The sequence below is a fragment of the Umbelopsis ramanniana genome, assembly GCF_025399195.1.
Source record: "Umbelopsis ramanniana AG unplaced genomic scaffold K450scaffold_98, whole genome shotgun sequence".
Lineage (NCBI taxonomy): Eukaryota > Fungi > Mucoromycota > Umbelopsidomycetes > Umbelopsidales > Umbelopsidaceae > Umbelopsis > Umbelopsis ramanniana.
In genome coordinates, this window is record NW_026252184.1 from 14,965 (window position 1) to 39,635 (window position 24,671).

The following is a 24,671-nucleotide window of genomic DNA, read 5'->3' on the forward strand; positions in this document are numbered from 1 at the left end:
CTAGCATAATCTTTTGTGATAGTCAGCTGTAGGCTACGAGGACTTGGAGTTGACAGCTTTTAACCGCGCGGACTTTGAAGGCATTGGGCAGTCACCAAAGTTGAGTGCTTGGAGATTTGCGAGATCTCCATCAAGCATTGCCTCAGTTACCTAACGCAACTGCTGTTCATGAGCTCACGTCGAGGTGCAGTCAGCAACCAATATGAGCATAGGTCTGGCGGACAATCGATCCCAAAATCCTGGAGTCAGCCGAGAAGCAGCGGCAGGAACCAACCACCAGGAATTAGACAACCGCAGCATCGACCAGAACCTTTGTCAGGTAATATAGAAACGTCAACTTTGGCGACAAGCGCCATGCAATATCCAGTATATTCATTAAAATAAAATACAGAAAATGACGCTGCAGAACCATTACCGTCTGGTAATATGCCACAAACAAGGCTAGGACGCGCTCAGGTCATCGTAGCCAACATATTTCAGGACACTGATGATTCCACCTATGTACGACGAAATGCGGATATTGTTGAGTTGGCTTCTATTGTAACAGAAAAAGCGCCTATGAAAGGTGATACTGCTATGTGGATAAGTGAAAATTTACAGTTGATGGACCTTTTGTTTCACGGCGATTCGACATATCCGGGACTTGATTCTGTGTTTGATGATCCTAAAGCACCTGCAAACTTCAAAGCATCTACTATTAGGTTACTAGCTGTTCTTGCAGAACATGTTAGACCAGACCTATTTGCTGAGTGGATCTTTCAACGAATACTGTTTTCAACATCTAGTACGCTGCCTGAGAAAGAACGAGAGCGTTATAAAGAACGGTCAACCTGTCTGTTAGATACGCTTCGTTTGGTGAGTAGTGGATACAAAATGAAAACTGGTTAGAATGAATAACTGAAGATTGTTGATATCTAGGTTGTTGAAAACTCAACAAATAATGCTATGCTACATCGACAGTTGGCGACTCTTATACCGTATATTCTAAGTAATCTCATGACCGTATTGGATACCATTTCTTCGTCGGAACAGATTCCTTCGATATTGAAAATACTACTGGCGATAGCAGTTGGGCATCCTCAGTTGGTCGATACTAGTTTCCAGGTAGGCCGGATACTGCTAGAAAAGTAGGAAGATTGAGCATGAATGCTAAGAATCGTGACCTTGCATGCAGGATATTGTTGATCTTCTTATGGGGTGGCATACGGATCCAAATGTGTCTATCATGGTACATACAGCGATTGAAGGTACCTGTTTTCGATATTAGTCAAATCAATGTCCTTTGTTACTGATATGCAGCATCAAAGAATTTTATCTCAAAATGAGGAATTTTTGGTCTACTAGGATGCCTTTTGCTTTCGACCTGCTTCATCATCTCATCATAGACATACAGACGTCCAATGATAGCTTGAAGAGCTCCAGTGTTTCACAGAAGGATAAGCAAGAGACTACAAAGGCCATGAAAGCGTATTTTGCGTAAGTGATCATGATTTGTGCGCGTTGGAGGCCTTATTAGGTATATTTACGTATTTGACATTGTGTAGTTGCTTTCATTCCATCGTACGAGCCATATCTACATATATCACTGATCTGGAAGATCCCGTCTCTTTAGCAGTTGGAGCTCAATTCGATGAAATACGAACGAATATGATGGAATGTATTTGGCAGGTGATCGACGCGTCTACACCTCCTGATATTGGAAAGAAATGTAAGCTATATATTTGAGTTTAGTGATTGATTGAATTTCTAGCTGTACTTATAGTACGTCCAATAAGCTATCATGACCATGATCGAGCTCGCTGAGATTAGGAAGAGTACATATCAGCCTTTGCAATGGACGATGTATACCATAATTATCAAGCAGAAAAGCAGTTTCGAATCGTATGAGCTGCTAAAGATATTCGGTCGCGCAGCCAAAGCTTGGATTCCAAATATTGATTTAAACATATTAGAAGCTATGCTAGATGCTCAGCATTCGCCGATCATCCAACTGTACTTTCAAGAGGGACGCGCCAACATCAAATCTGCAGCGAGATCGTTCTTGCAAATTTTATTGGCTCACTGTCATGACAGAGCTATGCAGGAGAAGGTGGTGCACGGTTATTTCGAGGAGGTTGAAACGTGCGCATCGCAACTGAAAGAGTACCTCTGCCCTGCATCGAATTCGAATGTACATGTGCCACCAGATGACTCGAACAATGGAGAAGACGACATAAAACGCATTCTGTCCAAGAGCTTTGATACTGCAAAAGTCAGCAATACCAGAACAACATTGACTTTCTTTGCATACATTCTACTAGCGGTCTCCATCAGCTGGCCGCAATACCATCAAGCCTGTATTAACAGAGTGGTTTCTGGTATAGAATCAGGCTGGGAATGCGCTTGTGAGAATATTGCATGCGAACTACTCGCTGTCACGCGAGAATTTTATGCAAGGTATGCTCTATACCTTTAGGACCACGAAGTTTAATCATGATTTTACTTAATGACGTCGTTTGTATTCATCAGTCAAGGTTATTTCGCTCATCCACTGCAAAGCGACAAATTTCAAGCAATGTGCAGTTTACTGGCCAAGTCAGTCGGCCGTTGGGTTCTTCTTAGTGACAAATCCAAGCGATTGATTATCAGTTGGGTTCGGGATGTAACCGTGGCAACAGAAGCTTCTCAACATGCACACAGCAGCATAGATGATGTTATTATTGATTTGTTTGCTGCTCAAGGTAAGGAAAGCGTAAATTTAACATGTACAATATGCAATCATAATAATTCGTCATGGCCATTGTTTTACAGAATCGGAAGACAATGTCGTTACTCTTAAATTGGTCCTTGGTATTCTGCAGGGTGTCGAGAGGCTTCAGCTGTCTGCAAAAGTCATGGGTAGCCTTTATCCTACGTTAGAGCGCAGGTAAATGTCCATCATTGCTGTGTCAAGTTTCCTCATGTTTGTAATTGACGATTTCATGGATTGATAGCCTACGCGACCCCGATGAGAAAATCTCATCTTTGGCTTCTTCTATTCTCGTAAACATTACGCCATGGTTGGCAGTTTCAAAGATTGTGAGGCAGAGATGTTATGAACAAAAGATTCAGAAGAAGATAATGGCATCTCCACACACCGGTAATTTCCGACCAGCACACTTTGAACAGGTCATGAAATTCTTGAGCATGGAAGAGTATCTGCCAAAAGTGGATCAAAGCATCACAAACAGTCTTATAGATGACTGGTGCCAGCGCCTTTTCCATCATTGCGAAACGACCGCTAGCATCCAGGAAACCATCAAGGTCGCACACTTTCCTAATGATGATATCTCTTCTCTTGACAAGAACACAGATATGTTGCTTTATTGGGTCATTTGGGAAGCGACTAGGTACTGTATGCTTTCCAGGATGCGAACTCCTTGCGGTGGCCCTCAACAGGTATGTAACGGAAAGCGTGGATCATGTGGAGAAATTACTAATCACTGGACTTTGGTTATTAGACATTTTCAGCATTGGAACGCACGCTGGATAAGCTTTTAACGAAAGTGAATTCTCAACATAATGGACAGTATGTATTTTGATTCAATGCTTCTAACTCTTAGTCTCTCCGGGAGTTAGCTGGCTCACACATTCGTTACAGTAATTTGGTACCACTGAAATACCTTGTGTTACTTATAGACAGATTGGAGCTTCAAATCTTCAATGCATCTAGCGGAAATGCAACGGGTGCAATGCCTTCAGCGCCAAGGTCAAGCATCATTTTCTTCCGTGCAAACAAGAAAACTTGTCGAGACTGGTTCGCGCATATTCGAGGCAAAGTGATCGCAGCTGCAGCTGTTTTATGCGACAATCATATGATCATTCGTCAAGCTTGGGTGTCTCTGTCTGAAAAGGAACATCACCTTAATTCATGCAGCAGTACAGAATCAACAGACTTAATCGCGGATATGGATCGAACCGTAGCCATTCTAGGTAAGAGACCAAAGAAAATGCCTTCACCAGATGGAAATCATATTTACCAAATCGTACTGCTTCAGTTGAGGCATTGATTCGCATTAAGGCGGTGGAAGTGTTGAATGGTCTGCAAAAATGGTACCACTCCACCGCCGAGCTTGCAACCAAAAAGCAAGCTGGAAACATCCCTGATCGCAATACAGGGAGTTTGCTCTTTGCACCCGAACAAGCGAAGAAATGGTTTTCGATTGCAATTATGTATGCGCGTGGCCATTATGAACTAGCCATCAAGGAATACAAAATGTTCCGCACATCTCTGAGCGATGGCAACTTTATTCCTGAATGGTCTACAACATTAGACAATCCAGCTGTCGACTATTTGACAAGCGTCGAAGACTATCAAACGTTGAAGGAGTTGCTGCTATGCGGAAAGAAGACGGTTGATGTATTTGGAATTGACATGTTGAATGATATGCTAAGGACGTACGTTCAGGACACCAATAGTAAAACGACGCTTGGTAGCCAACTATCGCCGTCTAGCTTTGAAATATGGATCGAACATATGAACGTACAGCAATGCATGTATTTTGCTCGACTAAAGTATTTTCGAAATCATATCATTTCGCTCAGTACAAGATTATCGAAGCCGACATCATCGGAACGAAAGCGGATCATCCACTCACTACTAAGTGACAAGCTGGCGATGGCTGTACAAGCAAATAATTACTTGAAGTGGAATGCGCAGAGTGAAATGTCGCTAATAGCACTGGATGCATCTGGTCAAGCAAAAGCATTATCTGGCTGGATTTCCAGTTACAACCACCGATTTAAGAAAAGCGATCTTGAGCAAGTACACAAGGATCCAACTCATTGGGCGCGTTTAGGGCACTATCTACGTACAATGGACCCATCACATGAACAGAGTCTTATAAACATTTCGGCCTGGATCAAAGCTTCGGTGATCACAGCTCGTGTTTGCAGATGGAACAAAAATGTAGTCGAAGCTAATTCCATCATTGCCGCTATATTGGCGCAACATCCAAGTTGTCCAGAAGCCCTTTTCGAGAGAGCCAAGTTGTTAGAGTCGTCGCAAGAGTATACCAAAGCGGCCGCTATATACGGACAGTTGGTACACGAATCCACCTCGTCTGATCCTGAGCTCACCAAGGATATGAGAGCAAGAGCCGCTGTTGGTATGACCAAGCTCTGCAAACGCAGACACTGGCAAACCGCATGTTCCCTGCTACAGGAATTTAATGCTGATATCATTTGTGGTAACGAAACAGATTATAGTCATGCCATAACCACTCTCTATGAATCAGCGTGTCAGTTCGCTCCAGAGTGGCCCAAGGCGTGGTTTCTGTACGGCTCACATTGCTACAGATATGGTTGGCAAATACTCGAAGATATCAAAAGTGGTCGTGGCGCCATTCAGGTCACTCAAGAAACCGTGGAAGATGTACAAACCATCGTTAAGGAAGGAATGGAGAGCAAACATTCATCCAAAGATGTTACAATGGTTTGTAGTGTATTTTGTATACATGATCTCACTGAAATGATGTCTAATAATCAATTTGATTGGCACAGCTCTGCAATATCTTCACACATGCATCCCAAAGCTGGAACTTGGAAGATAATAGTAAATCTGGAGATTTTGAAGATGATATTCGAGCAGCGTACCCCACTGTTTCCGACTTAACGATCAATGCACTAGTACAGAGCTTTGCTAAAGTACAGTCTGCTATAGTTGTCTCGTTCAGTCGTGCTACCACAGCCTATCGCCAATACCTGAAGGTGGAGCAATATGAACATGTGGTAGGTGTCTTGATTACACAATGTAATCAGTACCAATATATACTAACGCATTCTGCAAACTCAGGAAACCAATAGTGCGCCATCTATGAACATAACATGTACTTTGCGATTGATGCGACTTCTCATAAAGTACGGGACTTGTCTGCGGTCGCAATTTAACGCTTTGATTGCTACGGACAGCATCAAATCTTGGAAATTGATAATCCCGCAACTGTTTTCACGACTGAACCAACCTGCATCGTATGCAAGGGATGTTATTTGGGAAATCCTTGCAAAGATAACGCGAGAGTCACCAAAAAATGTCATCTACGAAATCATCGTCGGATGCAATTCGCCCAAGACGTCAGCCGAAAGCAAGCAACTCTTGGAACGCATGGCATCCCAACTGTCGGTCAAAGATGCTCAAATGCTGCTTAGCATCAAGAAGATGATAGAAGAGATGGAGAAAATAACGGTGTTATGGGAAGAAAAGTGGATTAACAAGATAGCCATGCTTCAGTTCGACGCAACTGAGAGATTGCAGCGGTTTGAGAAGGAGCTTTCGAGAATGAAATCTACATCTTCCAGCGATGTAGAGCAAGGAAGCAAAGCACTTTCTGATGTTTACGATGCCATTCTACTGCCTGTTGTCGTTTCCATACGAGACTTGATCAAGGAAACGATCGGCAATGGGTCGCATACACCACATGAAGACTGGTTCCAGAATTCCTTTGGAGGACGCATTCGGCAGGCTTTCACGTCCTTGGAAAAGCCAACAAACTGGAAAAATTATCGTCAAGGATGGGATTGCTTTCAAAAGGTAAACATGGTGCATTGTTGTATAATTACAAAAATATCCACTAACTTCGTTTGGTTTGCAGCTTCATCGAGAGTTAATGAAGGAAACAGCGAAATTGCGCATTCTTAAGTTGTCGCAACTCTCTCCCTATTTAGCTCAGATAAAAGGCACCGATATTCCTATACCAGGCATCCAAGATCCCAATGATGAATGTACAATCGATTCATTTGTGGAAGAGATCATTACTCTACCTACTAAAACTCGACCCAAGAAAGTCAACCTCAAAGGTTCCGATAACAAGATATACCCATTCCTTTTCAAAGGGCTGGAGGATTTACATTTGGATGAACGGGTTATGCAGTTGTTGGGCACAGTAAATAATCTTGTAGAGGGCGATATGAACGGGTGTGAAGCAGGTATGAAGGCCCGAGTTTTTGCTGTTATTCCAATCAGTGATCATTCTGGCATGATTCAATGGGTACAAGATGCAAGTCCACTTTTTGCGCTGTACAAGCGATGGCAACAACGCGAAAATGCCGCCATGATCATGACAGCCGCCGAGAAACAGGTGCCTGAAAAACACTCGACTGTCATTACACGCCCTACTGAAATGTTTATGGAAAAGATCAGCAGTGCATTGAAGCGAGAAGGATTACCTGTTACCGCAAGTCGCCGCAAGTGGCCAAAGGAAGTACTGAAAAATGTTTTCTTGGAACTGGAAAGTGAGACGCCGAATGATCTACTCTCCAAGGAAGTATGGTGCAACAGTACAACTGCTCAAGACTGGTGGCGCAGAGCATGCTCTTTAGGCAGATCCATGGCTGTCATGTCTGTCATTGGTTACATTATTGGCCTTGGAGATCGTCACTTGGATAATACCATGGTGGACTTTGGCAGTGGAGAGGTAGTCCATATTGATTTCAATGTTTGCTTCGAAAAAGGAAAGCGATTACGGGTTCCTGAACTGGTGCCATTCCGACTGACTCAAAACATGGTCCATGCTCTTGGTCTGACTGGGCCGGATGGGATCTTCAAGATAGCTGCAGAGCAAGTACTCTCCGTGTTACAAAGACACAAAGAAGTCCTTGTTACACTTCTTGATGCATTTGTCTATGACCCACTGTTTGACTGGAGTACTGAAGTAGAAGAAAATCAAAAGAAGCAGATGATGGATTTGCAAGCTAATTTCGGTCTATTGTCTAACCGCTTAGGTAAAGTAAAAAAAAAAAAAAAAAGTATAGCCATGTTCCAAATCCCAAACCATCACACTGATCTAAAACATTTTGTTTTCTGCAGATGAGGTGAAACAGCAGTTACAGGATGAGGAACGACTCATCATGTATTTACTCGAAACTTTGTGTGTGCAGCTGGAAACAGAAACGGTTACCGAGGTTTGTAGTACTTACACCTCCTCTCATCTTGGTTGTCTTTCCAATCTAATGCCAACAATGCAATTACAGGAATCGACTGCCACCTTGTCGGTACAACAAGACATGGATGATACCAGTAATGAAGTAAACTACTCCGTTGAAGACCTGAAGCAAATTCTTGTCGATGTGATGCCACTGCTGGAGTCTATCGATATCATGCAAGTCGAGGTAGACAATGAACTGAAGATTGGGCAGCAGAACGTGAAGGTAAGACACTGATGGATGACGATGGCGAAAAGTGGGGAAAGCGGCGTATTATGCATCTTTTGTTTACAAAGGAACATTACTTCAATGTTTAGATCATTTTGGCGTCAATCGCAAAGTTGGACGAATCTATACCATCTTTGATATCATCATCGCTCACCGATGAAGCCGACACCAAGAATGTCCAACAAAGCAAGGAAAGAAGAATTGAAGTAAGTGATGTTTTGGCGATGCCAGGTATGATGAAAAGCTGTCACTCATCGCCTTTGACATCTTTCTAGGAATGCATGCTTATTATGACCACCGTTCGTGAGCTCTTCAGTGCTATTAAAGCTCTGGAAGGCTATGGTACAGACGTTAAGGCTGGCCAAACTGATATCATGCAGATAACCAATGCATTGCAGCAGATGAACATTAGCAAGGCAAGCAGCGACGAAGACGCAATGGCGGCAAGTAGAGGCGCATTTGATGAAGGCGGTGCTGATTCACACGCAGTTTTCGCGGGCGATGGAAAGTTCTCCGACTTCGATGTTACCGATGCACTTGATGAGGATACCAATGTAGACGGTTTGGTTATACCCCCCAGTGAAACCACCAAACCTGATCAAGAAAGTAAATCTGTAGATGTAGAAAAGAAGACCGAGCGGCGTAACCATCATGCTGTCGGCATTCTTCGTCGTATCAGAAGCAAGCTGGAAGGTATCGACTTTGGTCACAGGCAGGCTATGAGCGTACCAGAACATGTTTCATTGATGATCTCTGAGGCTACATCCGTCGATAATCTCAGCATGATGTACGAAGGCTGGACCAGCTGGGTATAGGAAGTCGAACATGATAAGAACAAACATGATTATGGAAAACAGCAAACATGTTGATACCACTCCATTCAACCATTATAAAAACTAGTTGTAAGCAGCAGCCTTATTGATTCCCAATATCAACGGATGATCATAATGTATTACATGATAAAAGTGATGAAGTGTGTACAGTGGAAGAAAAGGAAAAAATGATCGGGGAACCTATTTATGTGAATTGATTTTACTTCATGTATTGCGCGCAAATTTCCTTCAAAGCGGCGGCGGAGGATTCGAGCTTCTTTTGCTCTTCGGGAGCCAAAGGAATCTCGAAGATCTCTTCAATACCCTTAGCTCCGATGACAGCTGGCATAGAAAGGACAGCACCGAGCTTTTCGTTGTAGACGGAGAGTGGACGAATGTGACGTTGGTTCATGAGAATACATTCGGTCAAGGATGAAACACATGCAGCGATACCGAAGTATGTTGCTCCCTTCAAATTGATAATTTCGTATGCCTTGCCCGCGACTTCCTTAGCTATCTTTTCACGATCCAACTTTTGAATGGCAGGGATATCGAGTAAGCGCTTTCCTCCAACATGGGCACTGTCCCAAGCAATGAATTGCGAATCACCATGCTCACCAAGGACATAAGCATGGATAGCCAATTCCGAAACATTAAGGATTTGTGAAAGGGTCAAGCGAAGACGGCCACTGTCAAGATATGTTCCAGAGCCGAAGACTTGCTTTTTGGGAAGACCAGAGAGCTTTTGTGCAATGCAAGTCAAAATATCTACAGGGTTGGCGACAACCATAAGAATGGCGTCCTTGTTCAAGGGTTGCATAGAGCCAATGACGCTCTCCAAAATCTTGTAGTTACGAGCAATAAGCTCAGTACGTGGTTCATCAGGCTTTTGCTTGGCACCAGCGGTGATGACAATAACGTCAGCTTGACCGGCCTCCTCAAAGGAAGCACCACGAATGACAGTTGATCCAACGAAAGCAGAGTCACTAAGATCAAGAACTTGTCCATGAACAGTCTCGGGAACAATATCGACCAGAAGAATTTCAGAGGCCACCTTTCTCATTAAGAGGGCATAGGCAATGGTGGCGCCGACAGAGCCAGCACCAATAACAGCGACTTTTGAACTAACACCCATAGTGTATTGTGTATTGGTTAAGGGAAGTTTAAGGGAAAAAGAGGAAGATGAAAGATACCAGTTCACCTGCTGTCTTACGTCGTAATTTATACGTCTTGTTTTTCCATGGGTTGTATTATGCCAGTTAGATAATATTCCGTTTTGGAATGGGGGTCAGACCATCACTCGGGAAAAGCGTCAATTCCCGAAGAAAAAATGGGCGTAAAAAAAAATTTCGTTGGATTCATCACCCCATTTTCTTGGTACCGCTACTGTAGTAACACCTTTGCTTACTATTTTCAGTAGCCGAATCTTAGTAACGTGGAATGCTTACGTTCCAATTCAATTAACCGTACCTAATGGCTACCTCTTTGATATTGTAACTACCATGCAAACATATCGGACTCATCCTGCCAGCATGAACGGAATCCAGGCGGGCATTCAAAACTGCAAGTGACCCTAGTTTTCGAAGCCATGGTCCAAGCGTTCATAAGCGTTATGATTGATTAACGGCAAGGGAATGCCATTATAATCTTCTTGACGAAGTCGTAAGGTTGTCGGGATAGATGCGGTAGATTATACGCGAAACTAGGAATAATACCATGATGAAAAATTCTTCCACCAAAACTGTCTCACCGCGCAGTGCACAATGTTTTTATGCTTTAGCGTAAACGTGCTTCATTAATGGCATGATGAAGTCACTCTCAAACCATATCTGATAGCGTTGAAAGTGGTTATTCTGTACAAAAAAAAAAGTAGCTTATATATCAGTGAAGAATTCCTATGTTTTCCATTTCTTTATGTAGATGCGCACGATGGGCTTTACAAAAGTATATAGCAGAGCACTTCATGGTGCGCGCAATCCCGTATGTATGGAAAAAAAAAAAGAAGGGTGAGACCGTATCTGATGACTGGGTTAGGGTTTCAGGAGTTCGATTATAGAAAAAAGTGCATCGTACCGCTGGATAAGCTAGAGCAAACTGCGCATCAAATAGCATTTGTTCCATGTTTACCTATGCTTTTTGGTCCCTGTAACATAATATTGTAGAACTTTTCTTGTATAACAAACCCAAGAACGTGGAGTAAGAGTATGTCAAATGAGATTCTCCAATGAAGCCTGTCATGGCCAATTTGATTGGCCAGCATTTCACACCGACGCCTAGTGGAGCCAAGCTGTCATGCCCTGCTGCTTAGTGTTTTTTCTCCCTTTCTTTCTCATTTCTTACCTAATGCCAGCCCATGAAACTAGTCATAAAAGTATATTACTGAAGCATCCCAGTGGTGCTGAAGCTGAAGTTCGTCTATTTGGTACGATACTGTTGTCATAATGTTGTTTCTGATTGACTACGCGTCAAAGGACCCTCGTTCTCTTTGCTCAAACGTTTTTCCGAGTAGGCGCTACGGTTACAAGCTGGAAAGTCGATAACACAGAGCGTCTATTTGTCAGGTAACGTGGCTTATACCTTCCATAGGATGGGTAATGATATCATCATCATCAGTATACATGGTCCCTGATTATCACCATCCTACAGCAAAGATGCCATTTTAGACGGCAGTAAGGCTATTCGCGGCGGTATTCCCGTCGTATTCCCCATTTTTGGTACCGATGAAAAAATCAAGCTGCCCCAGCATGGTAGGTGGTGGCATGAGTGGAATTTAGATATGATTCAGGAACAAAGGAACTAAATAGTCGATGGTAATAGGTTTTGCTCGTAATTCTGACTGGGAATACGTCGGTCTTCTGACTGACAACGATGAAGTCTCCGTCCGATTTTGTAAGTTACGTCTTGCGAAATTTACTGCCACCAAACAACTGACTGACCATGGTGTAACGAATGACTTTTAGCCCTTAAGGACAATCAATTGAAGCAATCTCAGCGATCAGCCTGGCCCCACTCTTTCCGTCTTAACTACACTGTTGCTCTCACCGAAAAGACTCTGAGAACTACCTTGGTTGTCAAGAACGAAGATGAGGATACTTTTGAATTCAAAACGTTGTTGCATACATATTTCCAAATCTCGGTAAGCTTTCAACGTCACTGGATGGGCAAAAGTTTTTCCTCTTTTTGACCCGCCGACCCTTGCATTTCCAGGATATCAGCAAAGTTGCTGTGAGTGGACTCTCCAACTTGACATACATTGACAAGGTCCAGAATGCAGCCAAGGTGGTCGAAGAAAATCAAAAAGTGACTATTGCTGGAGAGGTCGACCGAGTGTATGCCAATGTTCCTGAAGAAGTGACTATCGAAGAAGATGGTCAAGCCAAGTATCGTATTGTGAAGACTGGTATGAAGGATACCGGTAAGTGAAAGACAAAGGAAGCACAGTACCGTACCCGATGGCTGATACTCACTTCCAACACAGTTGTCTGGAATCCTTGGATTGACAAGGCCAAGGGCATGGGTGACTTTGGTGATGAAGAGTACCATAACATGGTGTGCGTTGAAGTTGGCTCTGTCGCTGACTGGGTCAAATTGGGAGGTGGACAGACTTGGACTGGTGGCCAAGTGATTACCGCATTGTAATAGCGAACTCCTTATATTAAAGCGTTTGAATGATCGGCCTCAAAGGGCAATTTTCATGTTATTTGGGTAGATGTGGTGGTACACTGTCATTGGCTGAATCTGCATGAATTTCACTGGCAGGTAGAATAAAGGATGGCACGTGCAGCAACCCGTCTTCGCTTTTTTTTGACTCTCTCATAACAACCATGTCAGAGCTAAAGGAGCAACTCCAAAGGTTCTCGTCCAAGGCAGAGGATATAGTCGATGCCATCGGTCAGCCTCTCAAACCCTACATTCCTGCAATGTCTCGATTCTTGATCGTTGCCACGTTCTTGGAAGACTCTCTCAGAATTATCACTCAATGGAGCGACCAAGTCTTTTACATGGAAAAACATAGGGGCTTCTTCTGGGGTCTTAGCCATATATTTTTGGCATTGAATGTCATTGTAAGTTACTTTTTCATTATGACGAATGCTATAGAAAATGGCAAAAGGCGCGTTCAGGCTACCGTTATGCCCTATTGCGGTCCTGCTGCCCTGATACCCACCTTCATAGCCATTCATGCTCTCAACTAACCCCCATGCCTCATTCTAGCTGATGTTGAGCTGCTCTTCCTTGGTTATCGCTAAGAAGCATCAGGAATATGCTGTGTACGGTCTTTTCGCCGTAGTGATTCTGCAGGCCTTCGGATATGGACTGGTGTTCAATATGTCATTCTTCCTCCGCAACCTCTCTGTGATAGGCGGTCTTCTCATGGTGTTGTCCGACTCATTTAACAAACGAAAGCAAATGTTTGCTGCCCTCCCACAAATGTCAGAGACAGATCGTCGTGAATACTTCCAACTGGCTGGTCGCATTCTCCTTATCTTTTTGTTCATTGGGTCCGCTTTCCATGGTGAATGGTCTTTCGGACGTGTCCTAGTATCCCTTATCGGATTGGCCGCCGCTATCATGGTCATTGTTGGTTTCAAGGCAAAGTGGTCCGCCATCTTCCTCATTCTGTTCCTTTCTGTGTTCAACGTTTTGATCAACAACTTCTGGGCAACCCAACATAATCACTTCCAACGTGATTTCTTGAAGTACGATTTCTTCCAAACACTATCAACGGTGGGAGGCTTCTTGCTACTTGTGAACATTGGCCCAGGTGGTCTTTCCCTAGACGAGAAGAAGAAAGCGTTTTAATGTCATTGACGAGCCCATTTGACTCGATGAACAACAGTCTCCTAAACAAAACAAAAAAAACTTCCATCCTTCTCCTGTCAGAGCATTGTGTTGGTTTAATAGTGTCAGGTTTCTTTCGTTCCTGTATTTCACATAGCATTCTCTCTCTCCTATCATTGTGTTGCCACACGTGAATCATCATTTTTCTATCTTTTGTTCATGGTTGGTTGGATCTGTATTTGCAAGTCGCTGTCACCATTGTTTCGAACTTCTCTCCTGGTCTGCAAGAGTATACAAATAAATAACAAAAATTGACAAAAGAAAATTGTAAAGACTTCCTATTTTTTTGAGCAGCATCCTATTCTAAACGTCAAAATTGCTTTAGCTTTGTACTTGGCTTCAGCAAAGAAATTTTCTGAAATTTGTCGCGATTTTTGACAGAGACACTCCGACTTTGAACCATCCCGGATCCCTAGAAGGCACAAACAAGAATGTCTAAGGCAATCAAAGCCATTGATGAACGCAGTGTCCATAGAATCTGCTCTGGCCAAGTTGTTTTGGATCTTGCTACAGCTGTGAAAGAGTTGGTCGAAAACAGCTTGGATGCTGGTGCAACTGCTATCGGTAACAACTTCATTGCTTCATTTTGTCCCCCTTGCCTCGCTTAATCGTTTCTCATACCTATATTTTTTCTTGGCATATCAAGATATTCGATTTAAGGACCATGGAATGGAAAGCTTAGAAGTCATTGACAATGGTTCTGGCCTGGACACTTCTGACTATGAAACATTAGGTAAGGGCATCCAGCTAGCCGGGTCGAGGTGAATCCCGGTACTGACAACGTGAACGCCCACTTCTTAAGCTTTAAAACACTATACATCCAAAATATCCAAGTTTGAGGATCTAGTAGATGTGGCAACGTTCGGGTTCAGAGGAGAAGCGCTTAGTTCCCTTTGTGCATTGGCAAATTTAACAGTTATCACAGCAACTGCGGCGCAAGCTCCTGCAGGATATCGCCTAGAATACGATTCAAACGGCAAACTTGCATCAAAAACCTCAGCTGCGCGTTCAGTAAGTAAATTTTAAAATTTTCAATGTTGAGAATGCCAGTTGGACGGCTGATAATGTCACACTTCTTAGTCTGGTATGACTATTCAGCTTAGCAACTTGTTTTATTCCCTCCCTGTTCGCCATCGAGAATTTAAGAAGAACATCAAGCGCGAGTTTGCAAAAGCGCTAAACATCATACAATCGTATGCGATAATTTCGCCCAATGTTAGGATTGTCGCTTCAAATCAAATAGGGAAGGGGTAAAGTGGACGCACGCTTGGGACAGGCATCTCGAATGGAAAAATCATATTTACATATCCCGTCTTCCATAACAGGGCCAGTAACAAAGTTATAACATGCAATGCCAACAAAACCATTCGAGAAAATATTGCCAACATCTTCGGTGCAAAAGTCGTTGGCCAAATTATACCAGTCAACTTGTCACTTTCTCAGGCAGACGACACACCGACAGTCGAGGAGGATAACGATACCAGCAGGTAAATGCCTCGCAATATGTTTCAATACCACAGCATGTACTTGTACTAAACAATGCCAACCTTTCAAGCGGAGAAGGTGTAAAGGTGATAGGGTTCATATCCAAGCCAACGTGGGGCAATGGACGAAGCAGTTCTGATCGCCAATACTTGTATATAAATGGGAGACCTTGCAATTTGCCCAAAATCAGCCGAGCACTCAATGAAATATTTCGATCCTTCATCAGCAACCAATACCCCTTTGCTATATTGGATTTCCGGATACCCAATGGCGAATTCGACGTTAATGTTAGTCCCGATAAACGCACAATTTTCATACATAATGAGAAATGGCTGTCTCAGTGCTTTTCGGTTAGTTAGAACATTTCATCCTTTCCGACTTGAATCACGCGGTTACTCATGTAAGCACGAATTCTTTAGGAGCAACTTGGACAGATGCTGGAACCTTCACGCTACACGTTATCAACAAATGAACCCATGGTTGAAACGTCTATTGTGACCGAATCGATGATACCTAAAGATAACGACGTTGACATGAACGACGATAGTGATAGTTTCAGTGACGATCACAGGAAGGAATCCTTTGTCGATGAGGTGATTGAGATCGCTATCCCGCCTAGACAATCAGCGAGACGAGCAGGCTTCAAATTAAGTGACATGGCCCACAGTTCTGGATCGATGTTTCGACCGTCAAGAACAAGTCCTGATGTCACTAGTACGAAACGTCAGTTATCACAAACAACATTAGATAATGTTACTGTCAAGCGAGCTAGAGCGATGACCTTGGAGGATGAATTGTCAGAGGAAGATGATATACTGGATAAAGATCGCGAAAATGATAAGAATGACCATGAGAATTTCTATGAGCCCTCTAATACGCAAGAAGCTTTTGATGAAAGAACGGTGTACAGAACAAACGGCGATATTTGGGATACTATAGAAGATGAAGGAGTGCCTTCGGTCTCGACCGAATCGGAAACAGCATCCAAACATTCTGTGTCAGAAAATCGTCATGCAGACGACGAACACGGCCATTCGATATGGACATCACGGATACCAATAGAGAATGTTGTCCTAGAGACGAGCACAGAGACAGAAGGACAGGACCACGAGATTGAGGACATTCGGGATATCACTACAAGCGCTCCAACGGTTCGCTACGAGCAGATAGTAACTGATGTAGATGTCATCGTTTCTACCGACAGATCGTATCTCGATACTTGTCATCTGTCCATATCTGTAGATCTTGATGCACCAGGCTTACTCAAACGATACAGGCAAAGGACTAGACAGCGACATCATGGAAAGAAGATAAACCGAACGGCAACACCCCTTATGAATGCCAACATTGCAAACACTACAGATAATGGGCAAGCAACCAAAGTTTTGGATCGCGTTATCCAAAAATCCGATTTCGAGAAAATGCAAGTCATTGGACAATTCAACCTTGGATTTATCATTGCAGCATTGAACGAGGCAGATCTCTTCATCATTGACCAACATGCTTCAGACGAGAAATTCAACTTTGAGACCTTGCAGCAGACGACACAGATAAAGGGTCAGAAATTAATACAGTGAGTAAGAAAGTTGAATTAAAACAGTTGCTGCTTGATATGACACTGACTTCTGTTGTAGTCCACGAACGATCGAATTGACCGCAAGTGAAGAGATGGTGGCGATGGATAACTTGGATATTTTGAAGTCGAATGGTTTTGACATTCGGATAGATGAGGATGCGCCTCCAACTCAAAAAATCAAAATTATCTCTCAGCCAGTTAGTAAGAACACCATGTTCAACACAAAAGGTTGGATACGAATGGAATTTTTTTAAAACTTCAAAATGGCTGCTGACAAGATTTATTGCCAGACTTCGAAGAGCTTGTATTTTTATTGTCCGATCGTCCTGGCGAGATGGTACGTTGTAGCAAGACAAGAGCTATGTTTGCTTCTCGGGCGTGCCGAAAATCGGTCATGATAGGCGATAGTTTGGGAAAAGGCCAAATGATCAAGGTAAAACCGAAAAATTACGTGACCTTTCGGGCGGGGAAGAACACATTAGCTCATTCGAAATTTTGCATAATAGATAATCCGAAATATGAGTACAATTGATCAGCCATGGGTAAGTTGGTATGCTCTGCTTTAAAAGAATAACACATTTATCTCACACTACTCTTAGAACTGTCCTCATGGAAGACCCACTATGCGTCATTTGTTTAATATGCCACCGTCTACCAGTAGCAGGTCACGAGGGATGGCGGTGAAATTTCCATCCAGTTACCTTTTGGCCTGAGAAGATCACTCGTTCACAGGCGATTTAATTTTTTCTTACCTTTCTTCCTCACTTTTCTTCTTTCCTCACTGAAATAAGATCTTGTTCATATACCAATCCTGATAAAACATGTCTTCACCTAGACGACGAATTGAAACTGATGTTATGAAATTGTGAGTAAAATGTTCCCTGTTCCCTGACGAATTTCGACTGGCACCCAAAGGGCAGACCAATCATGTCAGCCCTTTCTCACGATTAGACTCCTTCCTTCAACATAACCTCAATCGTAATCTGGTGACTAATCATCCTACTTTATAACTATCGTCCCCCATAGGCTGATGAGCGATTACGAGGTTACGCTTGTTAACGACAACATGCAAGAGTTCTATGTGCGATTCCATGGACCAAGTGACAGTAAGTTAGCCTGAGGGCTGAACCTTGGTGTCTAGCTTATGGATGGAGTTGGACCCTTGGGGGCGGTGCTCAACATAGCCAACCGTATGATCATCTCTAACCCTCATATATCACTTTCTGTAGCTCCATTTAATGGCGGTGTTTGGAAAGTACATGTCGAGCTTCCTGACCAGTATCCCTACAAATCTCCTAGTATTGGCTTCATGAACAAAATCTTCCACCCTAATATCGATGAACTGTAAGTCTCGTGGTCAGCCGGTTCCTCACCCTACTTTTGTTTGATGCCTTTGTTCTAATTTTTTCCGAATGATTAGCAGCGGGTCGGTTTGCCTGGACGTTATTAATCAAACCTGGAGCCCAATGTTTGGTAATTGTCATTTTGGCGATCCATCCTAATCTCTTTTTCTGGGGTACTTAAACTTTCTGTATTTTTTAGATATGATCAACATCTTTGAGTCTTTCTTGCCTCAATTGCTTCGATATCCAAATCCAACCGATCCCTTAAATGGAGAAGCTGCCGCCTTGATGATGCGAGAACCAACTACCTACGAATCAAAAGTTAAAGAATATGTCTCGAGATATGCAACCCGTGAAGCTGCTGACGCAGCAACTGATGAGAGTTCGGAAGAAGAGGAAATGAGCGACGTTTCTTACTCTGACAGTGATGATGAAGCCCCAGGGATGGAATTGTAGAAAGAAAGAAAAAAAAAAAAGTTACAGACAAAAAATATCATTCCACTTTGCTATTTCCCCCACCTCCTAGTCCAACCTTTTTGACCAGTAAACCCCAGAGAATTTTGTCGTTCTACTGTTCCCTTTCGTTTCAACTTTTCTTTTTCCTTGTAGCATTCTTTCTTTTTCCTCAAGCGCCTGTCCAATTTTTCTTTCTACTGATGCGCAAACCCTTCCCTTCTGAATCTTTCTTCCCCATAGCTGATTGTAAGAACCTTTCCTTGTTTATTATTCTTCTATTGTTATTTGTCTCAAACAAATTTTTCAATGGTTTCAACTCCACTATATTTAATTCGGGTTGGTAATATGATTTGATGTCTCTCTGTTTTCCGGTCGAGAAACCGTTTCTTCATACGTGGGAGGCGCTGGTTCCAACACTGAGCTAGCATGTTCATAGCAAGAAGGCGGAGAAGGTGGCGTTGTGGCCTCGTCGATATCATTAGTCGCTCCTGAATTATATGCAGCCGTTGGCGGTTGATAGAAGGCTCGCTGACCGTCGAATGTCTGTGGTGGTATGGGTGGAGTGGGGTAGTTGACTGGGCACAGATCGTATGGGTCTTGCAAGTCATTATTCGTAGGGTCTGGAAGTATGGCATGCTTTTCATATCAGAAAGGGTATCAAATGTATCTGGCAGTAACTGAAAAAATTGCTTACGAGACGCTTCAGCTTGGAGTGCTCTTCGCTTCCGAATTAAGAAAACGCAGATAAAAACCAGGAAGAAGAGAAGCAAGAACCCAAAGAACCTAGAACATCCATCATGAATAATGTGAAAAGTTTGGTCATTACGGTTGTATCGACCTACGCAAAGTATGTAGAGTAGTATAGCATTGCAACAACGTCCTACAAAACTTGTTGATAGTTCAAAGAAGTTTTGAAACAACGTTGAGGAATGAAAAGAGCAAAAATCATGGGTCACAGAGAGTAGGTAGGGCCTTTGTTTGAAGTCACGTTCTCCAAGTTTCATATTTGAGATACCCACAACAACCAAAAATCCCAAGTTCTCAGTTTAATTTCCCCACCATGGACAGTTTTTATGTTTTAGACGGAGAAATATTGGCTGATGTTCTCCAGTGTTTCCCACCATCAAGTGAAAATGCCACTATGGATCAAAATAATTAAGACCAAGTGCAAGACAGACTTTGTTGCTTAGCTGCTGGTAGTCTTTAATCAAATGTATTCTACGGCAATCAAGCGCAATGATATTATTTTGTGCAATACACCTTGCGCTAATTCATTGTTTTAGCTGTGCGCGCAGAGGACTTGCAAAATACGAGACGGGAGATAGTCGGAGATTTAAATTGGGACAGGCGAATCCTCATAGTGGGAGAACCAGTGTTCAGGGTTTCGATTGTACGGCAACATCATGGGATCATCAGCCTCAAAGAATAAAATCACTGATCAGGACAAGGCTATTCTTGACCTTAAAGTCCAGAGGGACAAACTCAAGCAGTATCATAAAAAGGTTTTTTTCCCACTAGCATCTCCTAATACTCTATCTGTAGTCTCACTGACCCTTGAATTAACTTGCAGCTACAAATCGTTGCCGATAAAGAAGTCGAGATAGCGAAGCAAAGTTTAGCACAAGGAAACAAAAAGAAGGCCCTTGTATCGCTTAAAAAGAAGAAATATCAAGAGCAACTGCTTGAGAAAACCGATGCTCAGCTTATGAACCTGGAAGAACTGGTTAGTTGTTTTGCCCCATTTGAAGGTCCGAGTTTCCCGAAGAAAAGCCTGTGCTCAGATTATTACAGACCAATTCTATAGAATTCGCACTGGTTGAAAAGCAAGTCTTGGATGGTCTGCAAAAAGGAAATGAAGTATTGAAGGAAATTCACAAAGAAATGTCAGTTGAAGCTGTGCAAAAGCTTATGGATGACACAGCAGATGCAATCGAGTATCAAAATGTAAGTCATCACTTCTGTGATATATCGCCCTGACTTGGGATTCGTTGGTAACAAAATGTACCTTGTCAATAGGAAATCGATGAGATCCTGAGCGGAAACCTCACAGCCGAGGATGAGGAAGATGTGCTTCGTGAACTGGATGAATTGCAGCAACAAGAGGTAAGTGTGGAGATAGATCTCGGATGAGTGTGCCGATATCTGGTTGAAAAAAGTTCCTGTCTAATTCATGCATTTCGTAGCTGGAAGCACAAATGCCCGCTGTCCCCGATACGGTTCCTGCAGGCATGGAACATAAGGAAGAAGAGCTACCCGCCGTACCGAATCATGATCCATTAGGTATGTACATTTATGTTTTTGTTTTGTCACTGTCATGCCAGTCGGATCAGCGGCTTATCTGCATTTGTATTTTTCCTTTATTGTCCTGTCCAACCTAGAATCACGCCCGACAAAGGTAGAACGGCAAGCCGAGAGCAAACAAGCTGAAGGCATGCTGCTTGCGTGACAGTGATACGAACATATTGTTTTCCACACCACTACCTCTTTAAGGTGTATTTTATAAGTGCAACTAACGTGTCGTAGCTTCAGACTTTTGGCACACATCGTTGTTGTATGTGTTGGGTAGTATTTACTATTCGATGTACACTCCTAAATTCCCTCGCCATCAGCATCTCTGCTATAATACATGTATTTATCAACAAGTAAGGGCTGTCTGCCATCAAATTAGTCTAATGTTAAAAAAGAGAAAAACATAAAAAAAAAAAGGTAACTAGTGAGATGATGACAATATGCATGTGCGCGGGCGGGTGTGTAAGTTGCTTTTTCGTTTTCAGTTTTCTTCTCGATCTAAATCTCGTGTTCGGCTAATAGCATATTGGGAATGCCATCTTTGATGGGATATACATGGCTGCAGTTAGGACAAACCATCTTGCCTTGCTGAACGTGAGTCTATAGTATGATGATACGTAAGTAAATTGAACGACCATACCAGATGGCAACGTCATTTAAAAATGTATTTACCTCCAAAAGAGCTGTGTGGAGAACCTTCAAAAACTCTTCATTGTCCTTTGCATTATCTGGTATAGTGGCAGGCAAATTGGTATTGCCCAACTATTTCAAATTGATGAGTATCTTTTGTTCATCGCTTCGCTCAATATAGAGATCAGTTATCCTTACCTGCACGGCAGTATTTACAAACGCCGGCCATTCCAACTTGCCGATAATATTTTGGAGGAATTCGGGCTGAAAATCAGCTTCAACCAGTTCAACTTCGACTTCCTCCAGACGCAAAGGAAAGTTGTTGTCATTGCAGTTCTTAACGTGGCATTGGAGCATGTTGTGGGTTATGAGACGCATGATGGACAAAGCTGGTAATTTCTCAAGCTGAATGTCGAGACTTTTTTTTTTTTAGTATATCCTTCAAATGCAGTGGAAAAAAAAGACTGCTTATTTGTCGTGGCTTAGATATGGGGACCAATTTCATATCCGCAATTTTGACAGCGGGAAATGATCGTGTTCAGTCACCGAAAAAAGACAGTTCCATCTTGTTTATATCGATGGCCAGTATCGCAGCTATTTAGTGTGATAATGAACTCTATCTGATTTATACAAACTCCACTACAGAGCATACTGCAAGTTTATTTTTACAAAACGTCGGATGCACCCACGGTCCTCGCTGTTCTGGAATAGAAATAAACGACCCATGACCCTACGATCTACAATTTAATCGCTTCTACTATTTGAGGATTGCTTGGATTGACCAAAGGAAACGATGATCATGAAGAAGTCGATGGCGAAAAGGAAGGATGCGGGGATAGAGGTGAGAAAATGGTGGATTAGCCTCTTTTCTTGCCACCGATTCAACATGCCTCGCCCTTCTAGTTTATTTTCGCAAGGCAAAAAAAAAAAAAAAATCACGGAGGCAATGTCCAAACAAATAAAACACCTCATTCCAGCCAGCCAGTATGTAGCCCACAATCGCCCTTTCTGTCTCCTCTCTCTCCCCTTCCATTTACAAACCAATCGGATTATCATCGCCGTTGCCCTTCGTTGTCTTCATGTTACCTTTGGCTAGGCAGGTCCGAGCACATCGCTCGCAGACAGATCGGCTGCCAAAAGGATTTTCCGTTGTGATGTTCATCCAGAATAGTTTTATCTGACCCAATATTTGTCACTTATCGACGCTTTGCCAGTCTTGTCGTCCTCCGAATATGTCTAATCCGAGGCAAGAGGCAAAAGACTATTTGGGAAAGACCTTGTTGAGATTTGTGTGCCACACATGGCGAAGGTTTTATTGGCTAGATTTCACCTTACCACGCGGTAAGACCACCTCGCTCTACACGCGTTACCCTTTCCCTTTCCTTTGACTGTATACGCCACTAGTAGCTTAGAGACCCCATGATATTGGCATTGGCAGGCGGAATGAACAAGTTGATTATAGGACGGTGGTTTTAACTACTTCTTGTGGGGTAGAAAGCGACAAAGCCAAGGAAAAACCCCCCATGTTATTCCATATCTCCCTCCAGTACGCCTTACTTGTTCTACTCAAGGAGATAGGCTCCTTGGAGTGGTAAGGAGAGATTTTGGGGGAGACTGTGTGTGGCTCATTAAGAAAGCGTGTTACAAGGAGAAGTGTGTGTATTTGGGGGGGAGGGTAGAGACAGAAAGCGATAGTGACAGAGAAAAAAAGTGCTTCGGTGTCAACGGGTGTCCTTTCCGTCTTCATCTGCAAACAGGTTTTCTAAATGGGCTGTCTGGGATCTCTGAATTTTCACATAAAAGCAGACCTTGAGGTCTTTCTCTTCAATTTCATTTCTATTGTCAAGTTTTTCTTCCCCTTTTATTTCATATATATATTCTATATAACTACCCCCAAGTCTTAAACATTTTGAAAATGGATATGACTAACGCAAGACAACGAGATGCTTGGGTGATGCAAAAGCCTTATGCACGTACTTTGGACCATCTATCAAGCCGTCACGATATCGGATCTCCTCCATATAGTCGAGGAACCAGCAGTAGCGGTAGCAGCATTGATGGCTCCCTCCCTTCCCCGGTTCTCGACGAATTGGAACTGCCATCGTCGAACCAGCCTCATTATGCTTTCATGAGCAAACATCAGCCCCCTTACTTTGAAGTCCCTATGTCTGCAGATGGCCCTACTTGGCGTACGGCTAGTTATGCACCGAACGAAATGGCGTATGACGTGTATTCTATGCCGTCCGAGTACACTACACCACAACAGCATTACGAAGCAAATCAATTCCGTTGGGCTGATTACCCTCGATACCCTCGATACCAACCATACTGCTCTACCAATGTCTATCATCATCCCATGCAACTCCCCATGCCATCACCCACTCATTCCATTACAAGCGCATCCTCTGCCGATTCTTACAAAAAGCCAAGCAAAACATCTATGCCAGGAGCTGACTTCATGACAAGTTTCAGTGCAAAGATTGAAAAGCCTGCTATGGGAACTCCCAAGAGATACAAGTGTGAATTGTGTGCTAAGCGATTCACGCGACCAAGCTCCCTGGCTACTCATAAGCGAAGCCACACTGGCGAGGTAAGCTCTCCTATTCTTTTGCACCCATAAAAAGCAAAACACTAACTCTGTCATCTTTTAGAAACCATTCACTTGTAATTTCAAGGGATGTGGTCGTAGCTTTTCTGTGGTCAGCAACTTGAAACGCCATAACAAGACTCATATGTGAAGTCATCTTTATTTGAGTTTAGATCTTTTCTTCATACGCGCCGCCCCTCTCATTTCATTCTTAAATCGTTGTTCACTTGTACTTACTTCTTGTGTGTTATCTCCTTCGAAAAACTTGTCATTCAAAATTCCTGTACACAGTTTTGCCTCATTGTCATATTTCTTTCTCCTTACTTGTTTTACTTTGTTGGTTATTTTTTATTACCATCATCTCTGATATGCTGAAGATTCTAATTTGCTTGCGAGTAGAATCCCAATCTATCTGAGCATGGTAGTGCATCACACCCTTTTTTTTGACATATAAATGGCATGTTCCATTAATTTCGTGCGAGTGAGGG

The 24,671-nt window shown here is 42.9% G+C and overlaps 11 protein-coding genes across 11 annotated transcripts; 7 read left to right on the forward strand and 4 right to left on the reverse strand.

The window, feature by feature from the left end:
• Nucleotides 1-316: 316 nt before the first annotated feature.
• Nucleotides 317-9,090, forward strand: K450DRAFT_262519 (uncharacterized protein). Its single transcript, XM_051592496.1, has 19 exons — nucleotides 317-855; nucleotides 919-1,104; nucleotides 1,175-1,247; nucleotides 1,308-1,476; nucleotides 1,545-1,708; nucleotides 1,776-2,436; nucleotides 2,509-2,720; nucleotides 2,791-2,905; nucleotides 2,973-3,417; nucleotides 3,480-3,547; nucleotides 3,620-3,951; nucleotides 4,017-5,452; nucleotides 5,521-5,748; nucleotides 5,813-6,547; nucleotides 6,609-7,737; nucleotides 7,823-7,917; nucleotides 7,987-8,163; nucleotides 8,256-8,372; nucleotides 8,442-9,090. Exons 1-19 carry the CDS (start codon nucleotides 427-429, stop codon nucleotides 8,979-8,981), a joined length of 7,311 nt encoding a protein of 2,436 aa, XP_051440275.1. The 5' UTR covers nucleotides 317-426; the 3' UTR covers nucleotides 8,982-9,090.
• Nucleotides 9,049-10,324, reverse strand: K450DRAFT_262543 (uncharacterized protein). Its single transcript, XM_051592497.1, has 2 exons — nucleotides 9,198-10,324; nucleotides 9,049-9,115 (listed from the first exon to the last, which is right to left on the reverse strand). The coding sequence occupies exon 1, from the start codon at nucleotides 10,111-10,113 to the stop codon at nucleotides 9,199-9,201; it is 915 nt and encodes a 304-aa protein (XP_051440276.1). The 5' UTR covers nucleotides 10,114-10,324; the 3' UTR covers nucleotides 9,049-9,115; nucleotide 9,198.
• An 828-nt stretch (nucleotides 10,325-11,152) lies between these two features.
• K450DRAFT_262552 (uncharacterized protein) lies at nucleotides 11,153-12,766 on the forward strand. The gene is made up of 7 exons (XM_051592498.1): nucleotides 11,153-11,400; nucleotides 11,488-11,539; nucleotides 11,625-11,725; nucleotides 11,796-11,867; nucleotides 11,939-12,114; nucleotides 12,186-12,393; nucleotides 12,457-12,766. Exons 1-7 carry the CDS (start codon nucleotides 11,271-11,273, stop codon nucleotides 12,615-12,617), a joined length of 900 nt encoding a protein of 299 aa, XP_051440277.1. The 5' UTR covers nucleotides 11,153-11,270; the 3' UTR covers nucleotides 12,618-12,766.
• Nucleotide 12,767: 1 nt separating this feature from the next.
• K450DRAFT_262560 (uncharacterized protein) lies at nucleotides 12,768-13,871 on the forward strand. Its single transcript, XM_051592499.1, has 2 exons — nucleotides 12,768-13,042; nucleotides 13,191-13,871. Exons 1-2 carry the CDS (start codon nucleotides 12,803-12,805, stop codon nucleotides 13,776-13,778), a joined length of 828 nt encoding a protein of 275 aa, XP_051440278.1. The 5' UTR covers nucleotides 12,768-12,802; the 3' UTR covers nucleotides 13,779-13,871.
• Nucleotides 13,872-14,196: 325 nt separating this feature from the next.
• Nucleotides 14,197-17,790, forward strand: K450DRAFT_262565 (uncharacterized protein). The gene is made up of 11 exons (XM_051592500.1): nucleotides 14,197-14,381; nucleotides 14,464-14,550; nucleotides 14,620-14,828; nucleotides 14,898-15,067; nucleotides 15,143-15,304; nucleotides 15,373-15,652; nucleotides 15,722-16,875; nucleotides 16,937-17,106; nucleotides 17,169-17,311; nucleotides 17,385-17,420; nucleotides 17,478-17,790. Exons 1-11 carry the CDS (start codon nucleotides 14,249-14,251, stop codon nucleotides 17,589-17,591), a joined length of 2,658 nt encoding a protein of 885 aa, XP_051440279.1. The 5' UTR covers nucleotides 14,197-14,248; the 3' UTR covers nucleotides 17,592-17,790.
• Nucleotides 17,660-18,822, forward strand: K450DRAFT_262571 (uncharacterized protein). Its single transcript, XM_051592501.1, has 4 exons — nucleotides 17,660-17,984; nucleotides 18,108-18,222; nucleotides 18,299-18,351; nucleotides 18,421-18,822. Exons 1-4 carry the CDS (start codon nucleotides 17,909-17,911, stop codon nucleotides 18,675-18,677), a joined length of 501 nt encoding a protein of 166 aa, XP_051440280.1. The 5' UTR covers nucleotides 17,660-17,908; the 3' UTR covers nucleotides 18,678-18,822.
• A 182-nt stretch (nucleotides 18,823-19,004) lies between these two features.
• On the reverse strand, nucleotides 19,005-19,583 carry K450DRAFT_284491 (uncharacterized protein; the record flags this gene model as incomplete). The annotated part of the gene is made up of 3 exons (XM_051593508.1): nucleotides 19,520-19,583; nucleotides 19,372-19,460; nucleotides 19,005-19,297 (listed from the first exon to the last, which is right to left on the reverse strand). The coding sequence occupies exons 1-3, from the start codon at nucleotides 19,543-19,545 to the stop codon at nucleotides 19,005-19,007; spliced, it is 408 nt and encodes a 135-aa protein (XP_051440281.1). The 5' UTR covers nucleotides 19,546-19,583.
• Nucleotides 19,584-19,832: 249 nt separating this feature from the next.
• On the forward strand, nucleotides 19,833-20,759 carry K450DRAFT_262580 (uncharacterized protein). The gene is made up of 3 exons (XM_051592502.1): nucleotides 19,833-20,179; nucleotides 20,248-20,400; nucleotides 20,469-20,759. Exons 1-3 carry the CDS (start codon nucleotides 20,081-20,083, stop codon nucleotides 20,652-20,654), a joined length of 438 nt encoding a protein of 145 aa, XP_051440282.1. The 5' UTR covers nucleotides 19,833-20,080; the 3' UTR covers nucleotides 20,655-20,759.
• A 583-nt stretch (nucleotides 20,760-21,342) lies between these two features.
• On the reverse strand, nucleotides 21,343-22,171 carry K450DRAFT_262587 (uncharacterized protein). Its single transcript, XM_051592503.1, has 3 exons — nucleotides 21,795-22,171; nucleotides 21,639-21,728; nucleotides 21,343-21,566 (listed from the first exon to the last, which is right to left on the reverse strand). Exons 1-3 carry the CDS (start codon nucleotides 21,972-21,974, stop codon nucleotides 21,465-21,467), a joined length of 372 nt encoding a protein of 123 aa, XP_051440283.1. The 5' UTR covers nucleotides 21,975-22,171; the 3' UTR covers nucleotides 21,343-21,464.
• A 681-nt stretch (nucleotides 22,172-22,852) lies between these two features.
• Nucleotides 22,853-23,453, reverse strand: K450DRAFT_262590 (uncharacterized protein). The gene has a single exon (XM_051592504.1). The coding sequence runs from the start codon at nucleotides 23,341-23,343 to the stop codon at nucleotides 23,053-23,055; it is 291 nt and encodes a 96-aa protein (XP_051440284.1). The 5' UTR covers nucleotides 23,344-23,453; the 3' UTR covers nucleotides 22,853-23,052.
• Nucleotides 23,373-24,671, forward strand: K450DRAFT_262593 (uncharacterized protein). The gene is made up of 2 exons (XM_051592505.1): nucleotides 23,373-24,186; nucleotides 24,272-24,671. Exons 1-2 carry the CDS (start codon nucleotides 23,512-23,514, stop codon nucleotides 24,332-24,334), a joined length of 738 nt encoding a protein of 245 aa, XP_051440285.1. The 5' UTR covers nucleotides 23,373-23,511; the 3' UTR covers nucleotides 24,335-24,671.

Excerpts from the sequence above, each read along its gene's own strand:
- K450DRAFT_262587 (XM_051592503.1), bottom strand. The coding sequence starts at position 21,974 with ATGCGTCTCATAACCCACAACATGCTCCAATGCCACGTTAAGAACTGC. Across the intron at positions 21,729-21,794 it reads TTGTAAATACTGCCGTGCAG|TTGGGCAATACCAATTTGCC; the intron begins GTAAGGATAACT and ends AATTTGAAATAG. Across the intron at positions 21,567-21,638 it reads TCCACACAGCTCTTTTGGAG|ACTCACGTTCAGCAAGGCAA; the intron begins GTAAATACATTT and ends ATCATACTATAG.
- K450DRAFT_262519 (XM_051592496.1), top strand. The coding sequence starts at position 427 with ATGCCACAAACAAGGCTAGGACGCGCTCAGGTCATCGTAGCCAACATA. Across the intron at positions 1,248-1,307 it reads GGTACATACAGCGATTGAAG|AATTTTATCTCAAAATGAGG; the intron begins GTACCTGTTTTC and ends GCAGCATCAAAG. Across the intron at positions 6,548-6,608 it reads GATGGGATTGCTTTCAAAAG|CTTCATCGAGAGTTAATGAA; the intron begins GTAAACATGGTG and ends TTTGGTTTGCAG.
- K450DRAFT_262590 (XM_051592504.1), bottom strand. The coding sequence starts at position 23,343 with ATGAAGACGGAAAGGACACCCGTTGACACCGAAGCACTTTTTTTCTCT.
- K450DRAFT_262565 (XM_051592500.1), top strand. The coding sequence starts at position 14,249 with ATGTCTAAGGCAATCAAAGCCATTGATGAACGCAGTGTCCATAGAATC. Across the intron at positions 14,829-14,897 it reads AAACCTCAGCTGCGCGTTCA|TCTGGTATGACTATTCAGCT; the intron begins GTAAGTAAATTT and ends CACACTTCTTAG. Across the intron at positions 15,305-15,372 it reads GAGGATAACGATACCAGCAG|CGGAGAAGGTGTAAAGGTGA; the intron begins GTAAATGCCTCG and ends CAACCTTTCAAG.
- K450DRAFT_262560 (XM_051592499.1), top strand. The coding sequence starts at position 12,803 with ATGTCAGAGCTAAAGGAGCAACTCCAAAGGTTCTCGTCCAAGGCAGAG. Across the intron at positions 13,043-13,190 it reads TTTTGGCATTGAATGTCATT|CTGATGTTGAGCTGCTCTTC; the intron begins GTAAGTTACTTT and ends GCCTCATTCTAG.
- K450DRAFT_262552 (XM_051592498.1), top strand. The coding sequence starts at position 11,271 with ATGCCCTGCTGCTTAGTGTTTTTTCTCCCTTTCTTTCTCATTTCTTAC. Across the intron at positions 11,401-11,487 it reads AGCTGAAGTTCGTCTATTTG|GCGCTACGGTTACAAGCTGG; the intron begins GTACGATACTGT and ends TTTTCCGAGTAG. Across the intron at positions 11,726-11,795 it reads AATCAAGCTGCCCCAGCATG|GTTTTGCTCGTAATTCTGAC; the intron begins GTAGGTGGTGGC and ends CGATGGTAATAG.
- K450DRAFT_262593 (XM_051592505.1), top strand. The coding sequence starts at position 23,512 with ATGGATATGACTAACGCAAGACAACGAGATGCTTGGGTGATGCAAAAG. Across the intron at positions 24,187-24,271 it reads AGCGAAGCCACACTGGCGAG|GGATGTGGTCGTAGCTTTTC; the intron begins GTAAGCTCTCCT and ends TGTAATTTCAAG.
- K450DRAFT_262580 (XM_051592502.1), top strand. The coding sequence starts at position 20,081 with ATGGGATCATCAGCCTCAAAGAATAAAATCACTGATCAGGACAAGGCT. Across the intron at positions 20,180-20,247 it reads TCAAGCAGTATCATAAAAAG|CTACAAATCGTTGCCGATAA; the intron begins GTTTTTTTCCCA and ends ATTAACTTGCAG. Across the intron at positions 20,401-20,468 it reads TTATGAACCTGGAAGAACTG|ACCAATTCTATAGAATTCGC; the intron begins GTTAGTTGTTTT and ends AGATTATTACAG.
- K450DRAFT_262571 (XM_051592501.1), top strand. The coding sequence starts at position 17,909 with ATGAGCGATTACGAGGTTACGCTTGTTAACGACAACATGCAAGAGTTC. Across the intron at positions 18,223-18,298 it reads CACCCTAATATCGATGAACT|CAGCGGGTCGGTTTGCCTGG; the intron begins GTAAGTCTCGTG and ends CCGAATGATTAG. Across the intron at positions 18,352-18,420 it reads AACCTGGAGCCCAATGTTTG|ATATGATCAACATCTTTGAG; the intron begins GTAATTGTCATT and ends TGTATTTTTTAG.
- K450DRAFT_262543 (XM_051592497.1), bottom strand. The coding sequence starts at position 10,113 with ATGGGTGTTAGTTCAAAAGTCGCTGTTATTGGTGCTGGCTCTGTCGGC.